The sequence below is a fragment of the Stigmatopora argus genome, chromosome 11 (genome assembly GCF_051989625.1).
Source record: "Stigmatopora argus isolate UIUO_Sarg chromosome 11, RoL_Sarg_1.0, whole genome shotgun sequence".
Lineage (NCBI taxonomy): Eukaryota > Metazoa > Chordata > Actinopteri > Syngnathiformes > Syngnathidae > Stigmatopora > Stigmatopora argus.
Genome location: NC_135397.1, coordinates 864,932 through 880,417, shown reverse-complemented (window position 1 = coordinate 880,417; position 15,486 = coordinate 864,932). Strand labels below are relative to the sequence as shown.

The 15,486-nt window shown below is 40.1% G+C and overlaps 2 protein-coding genes across 3 annotated transcripts in view; one reads left to right on the top strand and one right to left on the bottom strand.

Annotated features, from left to right (window-relative positions):
- Window positions 1-7,198, top strand: part of zcchc24 (zinc finger, CCHC domain containing 24) — a 30,022-nt gene extending 22,824 nt beyond the window's left edge. For both annotated transcript variants that reach the window (XM_077612725.1, XM_077612724.1), the window contains exons 3-4: window positions 4,569-4,733; window positions 6,404-7,198. In XM_077612725.1, the coding sequence (XP_077468851.1) occupies window positions 4,569-4,733; window positions 6,404-6,517 (279 nt within the window). In that variant the 3' untranslated portion in view covers window positions 6,518-7,198. The remainder of the gene's footprint in view (window positions 1-4,568; window positions 4,734-6,403) is intronic.
- A 3,556-nt stretch (window positions 7,199-10,754) lies between these two features.
- ppifa (peptidylprolyl isomerase Fa) lies at window positions 10,755-13,512 on the bottom strand. Its single transcript, XM_077612731.1, has 6 exons — window positions 13,316-13,512; window positions 13,197-13,227; window positions 13,037-13,125; window positions 12,855-12,951; window positions 12,455-12,530; window positions 10,755-11,510 (listed from the first exon to the last, which is right to left on the bottom strand). Exons 1-6 carry the CDS (start codon window positions 13,457-13,459, stop codon window positions 11,375-11,377), a joined length of 573 nt encoding a protein of 190 aa, XP_077468857.1. The 5' UTR covers window positions 13,460-13,512; the 3' UTR covers window positions 10,755-11,374.
- Between the last annotated feature and the right edge of the window lie 1,974 nt (window positions 13,513-15,486).

The following is a 15,486-nucleotide window of genomic DNA, read 5'->3' as shown; positions in this document are numbered from 1 at the left end:
CTTTTCCATTAAGAATTTATTAGCTAAGCCGGGAAGTGGAGACATAAGTTCCTAGGAATAACTTTGCGAGACGTTCTTTTTACGACGCTGTATTCCAAAATTTACGGTCTTGTTAGCGCATGTGGCCGAGGCACTTTTAGTGTCGGACTCTGGTAGAAATTTACACAACATTCATTCCAGTCGCTCATCTGTTTTTGGAACGCATTCGATGGGAATCTGCCTGGATCCAATCCAATGAGTCTTACAACGGCAGAGGGTTAGTTTGGCGGGCGCGGGTTGCGAGCCACGAGCCGTCCCGAAAGCGTACGGCGGTGTAGAGCGAGGCCAAAAGTCAAGTTTAGCTAGCTAGCGAGGAAAAGGAGGTGTTGCTATCTCGATCTGGCTGGAAAACGGACAACATGGACGCAGGGGAAATTTGATTTGATTTGAGAATCCAGACTTGCTGTGAACGTTGACGTTGCGGTCAGAGTTTGACCGGTGTGGGCAGGCCGGCATCGCCAATGGGGACTTTTGGACTTCCGATCCAATCCAATTGCCGAAACTATGCAAAAGATCAAGAGACTGACTGGTAAATGGCAAGTGGCTTTGCTTGTATTCAAGTCAAGAAATGCTATGTTTACAGAAACAATGATCTGCTACTTTTAACCATTTTTCTTCTTTATGCCTAGTGGTTTGATTTCCAGTAGCCGAGAATCAGAACTGAAAATACAACAAATTGGATCCGATCTGTGTGATTCTGTCCGATACTCCAAAAATATTCGTATTGGACGCCGAATGGGACCATCATTAATTGTTACAAGACGAATGATTCATTTTGTTCATCCCACTAATGCAAGGGTGTCAGACAGACTTGGGTTGGTTCACGGGCCGCTTTAACGTCAACTTGTTTTCACGTGGGCCGGACCTTTTTAGATATCATATTGAGATTTTATTGTTTTATAAATGGATTAAAAGAACTGGATTAAAAGCCCTGAATACTCAGTTTTTAATAGATCTAAAAGCATTTTTATTTTAGCTTTTTTTTTAAAAATATTTTTAGATTTTACAAAATGATTTTTGAACTAAAAACCCAGAAAAAAAATGATTAAAAAAATGACAATTATTTATTTAAAAGTGGGAAAAATCAGGAAATTTAATATACTACATCCATACTCTTCATTTGAATTTGATCCTAAAACATAAAGTCGGCACTCATCATTTACTTTCCCGGGCCACACAAAATGATGCGGCAGGCCAGATTTGGCCCCCGGGCCGCCACTTTAACACACGTGCACTAATACATCGGCCCTTGATTTCTTTGTTGGCAATACGACATAATAGGGTTGCGACGATATATCAAAATGGTGATACTTTACCTTCCGGGCAGAAGACCACCATCTTTTGGTGTAAAATAGTCAATACGAAATAGAAGGTTTTTTTTCAAATTTCAGTTTCATCCAGAATTGCAATGTCCAAACAGACAAAGCGCAACCAAACAAAATGTCACCACGCCTCGTCTTGTTTGGCGCAAAGTCACATTTTCCAGGTCCAAGTCACCGGCTTCGGCGCCCCTAGCGGCCTTGGTCCGTGTCGACGCTTGACGTCGGGTAAGACGGCGCCAGATGCTGCTGATTACAGCTGCTACGACTGGCGTCACGTGCGAGCCGGACGAAGCGAGGAAAGCCGGGGAATGCGCCGGCACCCCCGCCTCGGTGACCCTACACCTCCTCCGCGCTGGGGGAAAATATGGCCCAAACGTCAAAGGCGCTAATCAAAACAATGTGCCGTCTTGCCGGGAATTTTGACAACATGCCGATCGATGATCGCCGTCAAGTCTTTTTGGTTATTTTTTGGGGGAAAACTCCAAACTATAAATCACAAGCACCCATAAAATGTTTTTTTTAATCAACTCTGCTTTACGTCACGAAATAAAGGTAAAAAAAATTAAAACCAAATTAGAATTCAGTTTGTGTAAAGTTACCTTAAACGTATGTTTGAGTGTGTCTGTATATATTAATCCGAGTTCATTTAAATTTGTTTGTTCGGTTACAAGTGTGTTGCCGTGTCAATCTGGTTTAACTGCGAACGTGTTTTTGATTTTAAAAAATACGTTATGTGAAATTGTAAGTTACCGTATTTTCACGACTATTCGCCGCATCGTATTTTTTAGCCGCAGTGTCAATAACGAGTGCTATTTCTGTATTTTACACACACAAAGGACGCAGCGTTCTTTTAGACGCAGCCAGGCATGGCATATATATATATTATTTATGGATGAATATCGAACCGTAATAGCGCTGGCTACGGAAGCGGCCCCAGACGCTATTTCTGGTGCGCAGTGACTGCTGGGATATATAGTCCTTTTGTCAATACACCCAGATTGACGGCTGTGATAACTTTGCACTAATAGTACCAATATACTACAATGGCGAACACACTCATTTGGTGCTACATGCACCAAATGCACGCTAAAAACACGTTTTTTAAAAAGGCAACGGAAGCAAGACTGAGTTGGGTTGTACTTTATTTAAGCATTTTACAACGTACTCACGTCATCATCACCCACAAATCCATCAAAGTCTTCATTTTCTGTGTCCGAATTGAACAATTGTCCAAATGAGTCATCGAAAACGCTGAGTTTAATACGTTCGTCCAGGCGGCCACATTCCATTCGCAAATAGTAGCTAGCTAGTAGCTAGCGTAACTATTCCAAGGCTGTCTTCCATGGTTTGCAACTGTGTTGATGCCGATCGCCAGGCCACAATCCATTGGGTGTATTGACAAAAAAACTCTATATCCCAGCAGTCACTGCGCAGTACTTTATCTACGGGAAAATAGTAGTCGGGGGCTGCTTGCCGTAGTCGTCCTATCCACTGATTTATTTTATTTTATCGTGATAACAATTTTAGTATTGCTCCATATATAAAGCCCACTGGATTATAAGGCGCCCTGTCTATTTTGGAGAAAATTTAAGACTTTTATGTGCGCCTTATAGTGGTGAAAATACGGTACTCATTACTTGAGTATTGTTTTCATGCTTTTTTTAAACTTGTACTTGAGTTTTTGTTCAATAATATTTTGAAGAAACAGTCTAACTTGAGTGATTGCTTTGTAAGAAATATTGTTTATTTGTCCAGATGTTGAAAAGCGAACTTTTGGGAAACTTTCTTAAAAAAAAATTGTTCAAATCTAGCTCTTATAAACAAAGACCTTTTCCTCGCCTTGTTTGACTTTTTCATGCCTTCTCAATTTTTTTAACCCTTGGGATAATGCGAAGGGAAAGATGACTCACGAGCATCTTGTTCTGTTCAATTTCTAATCTTCTGCGAATAAGCCAGCGCGCATAAATTCCTCCACTTGACGACATGTATTTATTTGCAAATGCCAGCGGCTCGCGCCCGCCCGTCCGTGCGTCCCTCCCTCCCTGGTGCCGCCGGCTTTAATGGCGTTGCCAACGAGGGCTCCTCCCGGCTCGCTTTCTCCGGGGCGACTGTTCTCCATCAGCGTCCTCACGAGAACGCCGGCGATGATTTCATCCCGCAGCTGCGGCCATTGCGTGCCTCATTAACCAAAAAAAAAGCGTGCAGATCGGTAGAGGTCGTCATAATGACGAGCGAGGGGGGACACGCCCGTTTATCCGATGTTATTGTCGTGACTGGAAAGCGAGGCTGTCCAAAGTCCGAGAGGGACTTTCAGAAAAATCCGCGAGGTCGGCAGGGTCGACTTGAAATTCTTTCATTTGGTAAAGACGGGCTTTTTAAAATATGTATATTTTTTTCAGTATTGATTCATCCGCTGCCATTTGATCAGTCAAGTTGGATTGGACGTCTTTCGCCATTAATGGTGGTGAAACATCATTACGACTTTCCTAGTTGAAATAGCAACAAAATAAAGATATTGGAATACATACAATAGGTTTCACATTTTAAAAAATCATCTTTGATTGCGAGTTTTTGTGATTCAAAATCTTAATTGTCTATACACTACGGTAGACTCTATACCACAGGTGTCAAAGTGGCGGCCCGGGGGCCAAATCTGGTCCGCCGCATCATTTTGTGCGACCCGAGAAAGTAACTGATGAGTGCCGACTTTCTCTTTTAGGATCAAATTAAAATGAAGACTATAGATGTATATTAAATTTCCTGATTTTCCCCCTTTTAAATCAATAATTGTCATTTTTAAATCCATTTTTTCTGTGTTTTTAGTTCAAAAATCATTTGGTAAAATCTAAAAATATATTTAAAAAAAGCTAAAATAAACATTGTTTTAGATCTATAAAAAATGGAATATTATATATATATATATATATATATATATATATATATATATATATATTTACAAGACGGAAACAAAATTTGCAGAACAAATAGAAAAAGAAATACTGAAATTTTACAGCCAAACTACGTCTTATTGGCCCACAGGAAATAACAGTGCAAACGGCCCACAAAAGAAGCTTACATTCAGTCTACATTCTCCGATTTAACACTAGATGGCGTTCATCCCTCAAACACCTTTCCTTTTCAACACAGGATGGAAAAGGGAAAAATATTTTAATTAAAATTCTATGGCTTTTGTGTGTGTGTGTGTAGGCCCGACCCAAAGGAGAAGGCTTGACGCCTTACCAGGGCAAGAAAAGATGCTTTGGCGAGTACAAATGTCCCAAGTGTAAAAGGAAGTGGATGAGCGGCAACTCGTGGGCCAACATGGGACAAGAATGTATCAAGTGCCATATCAACGTCTACCCGCACAAGCAGGTAGGTTAAACGTGGATGTCGGTCGGCGTATGCGCCGATGGCTTTTCAAGAAAATACGCTCCGTTACGCGGCTGCATTTTGTAGTCCCCCGGGGAAGTCATTGGACACTGAATGTCAACTAGATTGGTGGCGCATTGGGCTTTTAAAAGCTTCCAACTAACAAATTCCACATCTATTCATCTGAAACGGGACTTTCATACTTTTAGCTAGAGCTGGGCGATAAAACTATCACGATAATTATGCTGAAATAATTTGTGTCAATGATAATATGAAAAACGTTCCATAAAAATTCGATCATTTTAAACTGTAATCACACCACCCGACCACCACGGAAAATGGGGGCGCTGTTGTGAGATGAACGCTAGTACTAGACCAAGCTCAGGAGAAGAAGAGGATGGTGAGGAAAGGTGTTTTTAACATGTTAGCAATACGACCACAAAAAAGGACAATAACGGCCAAAATAAGCGATGATGAGATGCAGGACAACTGACCCACTAAAAGATGAATTTCTACCTGGCGTTTTCTTTCTTTTTTGTATCTATGCAAGGAGCACCCTTAATAAAAATGTCCTTAACTGTCCTCATTTGAAGAGGGTTTTTGGTCCGTGCGCACGAAAACGAAACCAGTCGTCGAGGAGTTGGCGTTTTACATCAAGCGCATAACTTGCGGACGGCGGCAAGCGCCTCCACGTTGCAGCTAATAGTCCGGCCGCCGTCATCCACATAAAAGCGTCTCTGCTTCACATCTTAAAAGACAGATGTCTCCTCGCAGAAACGCCGAAAAAAAACACAGCCTTTATAAATGGGCGGGCTGTTTGTTCAGCTAAAGCGGAGGCCAAGATAAACAAGATTTACGAAGCGCAACAATGTCTGAGACGTCATCCGAAAGGATACGAACCTTGTAAAAATCTCATAAATGGCAGCTCGTTGTTCATCCTAACGTCTTTTAGCAAAACAGGCGCTACGCTCTCCACTCCAAGAACAACAACAAAAACCCCTAATAAAAACACTGGATTGCCTTTTGAATTAGTGGACTTGCTCGGGATTCTTTTCAGCGCCCCAAACGGGGAGCTTTGATTTGAAACTACCGCCCATTTTTACAAACCTAAACCACTGACCGTATTCCCCGTACTATAAGTCGCACATTTTCCCATGCTTTGACTAGGCCTGCAATAAGACAAATACTCAAATGCTATTTGTTTTTATCCCTCTAACATCAACAGCCCATCATTCATAGTATCTGAAAAACTGTTGCATTAACAGATGCCTATTTAGCCCGTTTTGTGCCGTGTCTTCGTCCCAAAAATGCGACTTCTATCTACTTTGTTCTTCTTCATTATGCATTATTTGGCAAATCGACCGATTGTCCGAAAAACACGTCAAACGAGAGAAATCCCGTCAAAAAGTATTCAAAAATAAAGACACGGATCCACAGTCATTGAAACAAATTCATATATCACACTGCTTATCCTCACAAGGGTCACGGTTAGGGCCCCGAAATGAGCTAGCCGACCGGCGGCAAATTTGAAAGCACCGTTTGATCATTACGTTTCATATTCGGAGCCCCGTTGGCCGGCGCCGAACGTGGGAGGGAATCGAAAGCTATAGTAAACCCAACAAAAAAATCTGTGATACGCATGACTTACTTTTACTTGTGTGTTGCGTCCTCAGCGTCCGTTGGAGAAGCCGGACGGCCTGGACGTGTCGGACCAGAGCAAAGAGCACCCCCAACACCTGTGCGAGAAATGCAAAGTCCTGGGTTACTACTGTCGCCGCGTGCAATAAAACGTCTCCCGTCGCCGCGAGGATTCGTCACCCTCCGCTCCGACCCTTCAAAGACGGGGGTGTCAAACGTACGGCCTGCGGGCTGCTTCCCGACGCCCACTTTCCAAATGAACTCATCGACCACAACAGATGTCCAATCGCCTTCAACTGGCCGCGTGCAAACGCATTGACGGCGTTAGACGTCCAACCCATTTCGACCGGGAGGCGGCGTACCGACGTCCGTCTAGCGCCGTCAATGGCGGCCGGGTGTTTGACTTTTTGGGGGCAAAATGAACAAAATGGTGGCCCGCCGACCTTTGACACCCCTGGAGGTGAGTGACATTGGGGAAGCGGCGGTTATAAAGCCGCTGGTGTCCAATCAGCTTTGAGCCTTTTCTCAATGATGTCATAGATGAGCTCACGTAGGGCTTTGTTCGTCACCTTGGTGTTTACAAAAAAATCCGTCCTCCATTTCCCCGCCCACCGACAGCGACCGATCCCCGTCTTGTATATAAAAAGCATACGCATCATGGCATTTAGGGTCAACATTAACTGTGAATTAACGGCGGGATACTGTGACAAACATCCCCAGCTTAAGCGCGACTATTTATTTCCCAGTGTGCAATTCGACTTTGAACAAAAAAAAAAGTTTTCTAACGTTTGTACGCCGCATGGTCGCCTAACTGCTTCAACGTGTCTTTCGAGAGAAAAAAAGAGCCGCATATAATGGTTACATGATGTCAGACGAACCATCCGTGCCGATTCTGGTATGGACTTTTTTTTAAAAATATTTTATAAATGGGGCTTTTCATGTAGAGGCTGAATCTATATTTAAATGTATTCCAGTTTGCTGGAGGCGGTGAAACTTTTTAAATGGAAAATATTGAAAGTTATGTGCAACAGCTGAGTGCTAAGAGGGGGGCGGGGCTTGGAAAGCGGCCATTTAAAAGGCTAGGCGAGTACAAAAAGAGGAGGAGCAATAGACGTTGGTTGACATCAGGTGCAATATTAGGGCCACCCTGAAATATAGAAACAATATGTCCAGGGCGTTTTTCAATAATTATAATGATTACATATTCATGATCTCAAGTAATCGTGGACAAATGATTGCTAAACCTTTTTATGAGTTAAAAACAATATTTCAATACTACTACTATGACTAACAACAATCCTTATTAATAATATGATTTCATTTGAGCCTTTGCTGATAGATTTTGTCTCGTTGCATGTATTCTTTTTATCATCTTGTCGCTTTTTTACAAATATTTTATGCGCAATTGGTTGACAAGAACAGAAAAAAATGAATATTAGAAAAGACATTATGAAAAAGTCCTATCATAAAATAAGAAATACATATATCCTACCAAAAGTCATTTAACATTCAAAGAAAAATACAACATTGACAGTTATACAAGATTTTTTTTTAATTCTTTGCCTATTATGTTACAAAAAGCTCAGAACTAAAATGTATTCTGTAATGAATTAATTTTACAATTGGATTTGATTATTTTTGCTCGTAAAAAGTATGCTAGTTGTATTTCTTTTCAGTGTGGCCTTAATACTTACAAGTATTGTGAGGATTTATGGAATGTGACAGCTGGTTTTAGGATGGCTTTATTTTTATTTTTTAATTTTTTTTAAACTGTTTTACAACAGTACTAGATTGGAATCAATTACAGAGGATTCAAACAATGTGGTTTTGACTGCCTTAGCATAAATGTCAGGAAACATTTTTTATAGTACACTTTTTTTAAAGCTGCCGTACTATTTTGATATTGTCATATTTCATTTGTGCCTTGGGTGAGTTCGCAAAAAAAAAAGAAGTCAAGGTGTGTTCGTTGTCGTGCAATTGTTTTAAAATTGTCTTAAAATGAGACGCGGGTCTGGAAAAGATTGGATAAATAGAACCAATATACCATATGAACGCTGCCATCCCTCCCAGTTCAAACGGATTGGGCGCCTACTGGTGCCAACCGCATTGAAATTAATAGCAGGATGAGGAAAAACTCCACCTTATAGCTCTAGCACCCCCAAGATATTCAAGAGGGTAAGCGGGAGAGAAAAAGAATGAAAAAACACTACATTTTTTTGGTTATTTTGTTTTGGAAAACTCGAAACTATAAGTCGCAAGCACCCATTAAATGTTTTTTTTATAAATCAACTCTTGTTTACGTCACGAAATAAAGCCTAAATGACGAGCAGTTAGCTCATTCGGACCGACGTAGCAATTGTAGCAACAGCGCCAGCTCCTATTTTTACCCACAATGCAATGCAACGCATCCGATGAAACAATATATTTTTCTTTCTTTAGCAAAAAAATAGTGTTCCATCTGGGCCACTATGCATGAAAACACGCTATAAAAAATATTTAACCGACAAATGCTGATGATAGAAGACAAAAAACATTTGTTTGCTTCCTATTTTGAGTTTGGTTTCATGCAAAAAAATGAAAAGTGACGCCGTAAAAAAAAAATCTTTTGAAAAGAAATAGAAATCTCTTTTGTCTTTTTAAATGAAATGTATACTTGACTTTTCTATTAGCATTTCAGTATATATAGCCTATTAAAAAAAAAGAGCGTATATACAGTATGTGTATTTTGCAAGACGTAGAACATTTTTATAGCAATCTAACTTGAGTTATGATACATATTTTTTATGGACAAATGACTGTTTATGTATATATTTGATGGCCATTTTCAGTGTTATGAAATATTACAGCCTTTTTGTGTGTGTGTGGCTGAGAAGTCATTTTTTCTGGGAGTTTTTTCTTTTTTTCAGGATATTTTACAATAATCTGCAAAAGTATTTATGTTTGTTTTTTTGGGCTATACTTTTTTTGTATGCAAAGTTACACTACGGGGAAAATATTGATGAAAGTTATTGGAAAAGAAGCTGGTACATAATTGACTCCAAAATAGGTCAGTGTTTTTGTTATGGTCGTCGTTCAATAACTCGCATTGTGTTACTAATTATGCGCTGATATACAAACTGTTTGTGGAGTTATTTTCCGGAGAAAAAAAATTGTCATCCGTACAGAATGTCCCGATAAAAACTGTGAGAGCCCTCTTGGCCGTTGCGGATGGATTATGGGATGTCAAATCCGTGTTGACTCACCACAAAAAAGTCCTTGTTGACCGTTTGCATGTGCAAGTCTGAAGTGGCTGCAATCAGAAAAGTCCTTTTCTTATTTAATTTTATTTTTAGTGGCAGTATTACATTTGTATTATTTACGGAATGTACGCGTGAGTCGCTTGTGACGCCACGTTTTGGAAAAAAACAAACCGGCAGGAGAGAAAACTCTGGTTCGGGAGGTTTTTTTGGGGAGAATATGAAGGACTTTGTTGTTGTTGTTGCTTGGTGTCCATCAAATGGCATTCCAAACTGTGCCTTATTTTGTTAGCTAGACAAAAAAATAAAGTTTTAGCGCCCTAGTTGTGTCTACTTTGATGAATAAAAATCGGACTTAACGTCAGCCTTCCTTTTTGGGGGCTTGCTTGTGTGTGTTTTTAAATTAAGACAAAATTTGGCATATACTGACCAAGGTTTGCTAATGCTAAATGCTAAAAAATTGGAATGAAGATTAGGGAATATTTATTTTGGGGGAAATTGGAGGTTTCAGGCTAACATCGGTTATAAGTGCCATAAAATGGTGGACGGTATTCACATTTCAACCCGTCAATATTCCACATACAACAAATTATAATGACATTATGGGACAGATTATTGCATTTATGAGAGAAAAAATAAATAACATCACATTAACTGTACAGCCGGGAAAGATAAGTCTATTTGGATTGAGTGGTTTTCGGAGAAAGCAAACAATACATTTCACGATGATTAATATGCCGAGAAAGACACAATCAAATTATATGTATTATGTTAAGACATTAAGCATTTTTATAGAAACTAAGAATAAAAATATCAGGTTAGCCATTTTTTATTATCCATTGCATTGTTGAGTAAATAATTAGCATTATTTATTTTCTAAGGCTGAATTAAATGCACATTTGTATCGTTATATGGAATAATGGAATAGACAATTTGATCATAAATGTCATTTTATAAACTCATCATTCAGCAGTACAGTATAAAATGTCTCATTAGTTTGAATATTTTTCACTAAGTCCTAAAATGTTCTATCTCCTTTAAAAAAAACATGCATCACAGAGGACATATAGGGGTAATATTTTATTACATATCATATTTTACATGCTCCTAATATAATACTAATACATCATTTTTTTTAGTTTGTCCTCACGAGGTTCACGGGGGTGCTGATGTCTACCTAAGATGACTATGGACACAAGCTGGTGTTCTGTCAGATTTTTCTGAGAGACACTAAATCTAAAAATATTCAAGTGACAAAAGTGGACGTTTACTGGCTATAAAAGTAAATAATGACTGGAGATGTTTTGGAGTTTTCATGCATGGCAGCCACGTTAAGAGCCGACCGAGCCAAATCTTTGTTACAACATTTCAAGCTGGGAAAATGCGTCTCCACGGAAACGGCGTAACGTGAGAATGCAAACAAACACTGGCGGAAGGTCAGGGTACAGATGTTTCTCATTTGACCCCAGGCGTTTCAATTATTTGCTTTCATAAAGCGTCAGCTCCATAAGCCTGACGCATTAGCGCAAAAATATGTCTTCCAGCGCAAAGATTTAGGCCGAGACTCGCCGCTCGATGTCACCTGATGTCACTTCCCGCCGGGTCGGACGGGAAGCGGTGGCGTCTAAAAAAAGCCACTGACTGTTTTTCAGGAAGGTTAAAAAACAGCGGGGGGTAACAGCCTAAGATCCAAGATCCAATGTCCACAAAGTACGTGACGTTTTCTTGAAATTTGAACCTTTTGGACGTGAAAGGACCGTTGGCCTGATTTTATTGGACTTGCCCGCAATCCACCACGACAATTTTCTTGAGCACGCCACCGTCGTGTATCCCAAACGCTTCCATGGCGGTGACCACGTCCATACCCGACGTGACCCGTCCGAAGACCACGTGCTTGCCGTCCAGCCTGCCCGCAAAATACAATCATTCCATTAAAATGAGAGACGTCCCATATTTTGATCATCTTTTTCTGAACCGGGTGTAAAAGTTGAGCTTTTTCTTATCAAGTCCAATCTGTGTGGACTGGGAGGGAAGGACAGCTTCTGGAAAATAGCCCTTTTTTTTCTTCAGCGCCGAGTAAAACTCATGCTCTCTAGGGTTTAAGTTGAATACGTTCCATTTGCTCAATTCCTTTGTTGTTTCTGGCAGTGTTCGGGTTCGATATCTTGATGCACGGCAAAGAACATTCGGGGCAATTTCTTTGAAATGCACGTTTGGTCGGAGCTCATTTAGGAGGCGGCGTCACGTGTTATCAAGCAAGATTGATGAGCGTGTCCCGAGCGTAGCCAAGCGAGCCGTTTCCAACGTTGCGTTTGGCAGATCGGCTTACGCCGATCGTTTCCTTTTCTCGTCGGACCATTAAACGCTCTCAAAGAATTATGTATGCCGCCCTCCATCCTTGTTGGCAAATTCCAGCTTGGCCTTCTTCTAATGCTAATGAATGGAATGCATCTGTACTTTGCTTTATTTCCTGAGTTTCGGTTCGAATCTCCGGAGGTTTCCCCTTTCCTGATTTCATTAACAGTTGCGTTAGGGTTTTCGGTTACGCTTTTCAAAACTCCTCTTGGTTTCTTTCATCGTGGTTTATATCTTCTTCTGGGCATTTGAAGCGGTAGTACGGGTTACGAAGAAGTATGTCTGTGTGTGTGAGTGATATTCGGGTTTTTTTCTTCAAATAAAAAGAGAAGAAAAAAACCTCACTTTTTTATGTTGTTTATACTGAAAAACCACATCTGACACTTTGCGTGTTGTTTTAGAACCCAGGACTCCCATTGTAAGGCCGACGCGCTAACCACTCAATCGCCGAGGCGCCCCTTTTCTCTTAAAAATGTATTTAAAAAAAGATCTTACCATTCAGTTTTGGTGGTGCTGATAAAGAACTGGGAACCATTGGTGTTTGGACCAGAGTTGGCCATTGACAGAGTTCCTGGATAAAATGAAAAACACAATGTTTAAGAAGATGAATTTAGTCATTGGGGAAACATTTGGAGAGTAGCCTAGCAGTTAGTGAATGCAAATAGCTGGTACGTAGAGTAGAGGGAATTTTACCAATGCTGCCACCTTGTGGACATCCAGAGATAAAAAATAAAGGACAAAAGGAAACATGGAATTATTTTTTATTTTTTTTGTAAATCCAGCTCATTAACTAACCCTAGTTGTGTGAAGATACACTAAGAAGGATTATGAATACTATATTAACCCATGGATAGTAAAAAAAAAATGAAAAAAATTGAAATAGTGAGTCATTCACCTGCTTCTGTATGCTTTAACTTAAAGTTTTCATCCTTGAAGGTTTTCCCGTATATCGACTTGCCTCCTGTGCCATTGTGGTTAGTAAAATCGCCTCCCTGTGACAACAAAGCGTCCACAATAAACATCATTGAAACCAACTCCTAACAATGAGACTTTTTAACACCGTAACGGTGAACTGACTTGACACATGAACTGCGGGATGATCCTGTGGAACACACAGCCCTTGTAGCCAAAGCCATGCTCTCCGGTGCACAACGCTCGAAAGTTCTCTAAGAAATAAAAACCAGTTTGAGTTGACCACACTCTAAAATAGAAATAAAAAGTGAACTATCGTTTTTACCTGCAGTCTTTGGCACCACGTCTGCATTGAGCTGCGGGATGAAACAGTAGTTTGAGCACAAGGTGTTGCAGGTGGACGGACGCCAAAGGTTGAACCGGCGTGCGAAGAGCATTTAGTACCTGAATAATAATTCTCCCCAGAGGCTCCCCGTCCGCCTCAATGTCCAGAAAGACGACTGGGTTCTCGGTGGGACCGGAGGAGAGCAATCTCGCCGCAGCAACGCCGAGGGAGCTGAATTTGATTCGGTTTTTCACGGCTAGCATCGCAGCTTCAAGTGTTAGCTTTAACTCATATTCACGTCACATTGGGTGGCGCATCTAGTATGACGTCACGTAGTTTGGGCAGGAAGTGACTTCGAATATACAGTTGCAGTACAACAAAAGTATTTTTCCCACGTGTAGTACAGTTTGCCTCTTCTGTATTGATTTTTTTTGTTGCTATATATAGCATATTAAGTCATGAAATCCGGCCGTATTGTCCTATTTTTTGAAAAATGTTTCCTTTCTGTCATAACGATTAAGTTTTCTCATCAGGCAATTGGGACGACCCCCAACTCATGTTTTAAATATTATTTTCTAGTTTTTGTATTGTTGGAGTTTAAGAAGGAATAAAACTATGCACTCTCGCTCTGATTTTAAATGATTTTAAATTGGAAAGCATTTAGTGAATCCCCTGTGAAAAGTAGTACTATACACAATTTAATTAAGATGGTTTAAGTCACCTTGGCCTTATTTTTCAAATAACAATGTTAAAACATGATTTGATATGAACTTCAAAATGTAGTACTTTACATCATCCTACATACCTTTTTACGAACGGCAATTCCTTTTAGCATCTTTTACCGTGACAAAGCAACAACTTAATTTCTCCTTACAACTACTGTATAAAAAGTTAAATTTAAGTATCAAGAGGCACGTCCAACATGATATTTGATCGGAATACATATTTATTAGATAAATATTAGGGTGTCACGTCCATCTAACGACATACAGATTTTCCAGACTAAAGTTCACAATGTCGGTCTGACCAGTGTTCCAATATGAAATGATTGTACATCATTAAAAATTAAACTTAAATTGTACCTTTATAGAACTGGCATAAAAACTAGAAATGTGATATTTTATTCAGAGTTTTTCTTTTTAATTGTTTTTATACAAACTCTAAAGCTTTTTTCCTCCAAGTCTTAATGGGTGTGAACCATTTTGTAGCACCTTTAAAAAGTACAGAGACAAATACACAGAATAATTACACAAAGGAGGGGAAAAATGTATTTTGTGTCTCGGGTTACATAAAGTATTTTACATAAATGAACAGGCGAGTTTAGCGAGGTCTGCCATGGTCAAACATTTGTCCAATGGGGATGTCTGACAGGAGGATGCAAGCTTTACAAATTCTAAATACACTATGCACACTCCCTCTGGAGAAAAATGAATACATTTCTGTTAACGGGTCTCTATTTGTCATTTACATTATGTACACAAACACACGTGCATCCCCTTACAGTCACTCCCTCGTTCTCTTCCTCCTTTTTTTTTTCTTTTTTGCTTTTCCAATTTTTGAACATGAATTCTCATTGGCTGAAAGTGGACCGTACATTTTAGACTCAAAATGGCAATGCGGCAGTGCATCGTTTTACAATGAAAATTTAAAAAAAATAAAAATATCATTTGGTTGTGCATGGAGGGGCCACCCAAAAAATTTAAAAAAATTAAACGGGAATAAAAAGGTCATTTTCGCTGACTGCATCCAATTTAAGCAAAAAAAAAAAGCATATAAAATGTGTTGAAAGAACACCAAACGCATATTTTCCGTGTTTAAAAGCGTCCACTGATATTTTGGAGGGGAAAAATTTGGACCTCTGAGCTGCTTTTACGCTACTTTTAGACAATACGAACGCACAACATTCAAAAACAAAATCAACCAAAAATTTGGACGAGGGTTAGGGGGCGGGGCTACATCGATACACACCATACGAGGCCAGAGTGCATTTGGAAGCTAGCAAGTGGGCTTGCCTTATGTGTCAAGTGAGTGTGTAAGTGTGTTTTGTGTGTGTGTGTGTGTGTCTGTGTGTGTGTGTGTGTCTGTGTGTGTGTGTGTCTGTGTGTGTGTGTCTGTGTGTGTGTGTGTGTCTATGTGTCTGTGTGTGTGTCTGTGTGTGTGTCTGTGTGTGTGTCTGTGTGTGTGTCTGTGTGTGTGTCTGTGTGTGTGTCTGTGTCTGTGTGTGTGTGTCTGTGTGTGTCTGTGTATGTGTCTGTGTGTGTGTCTGTCTGTGTGTGTCTGTGTGTGTGTG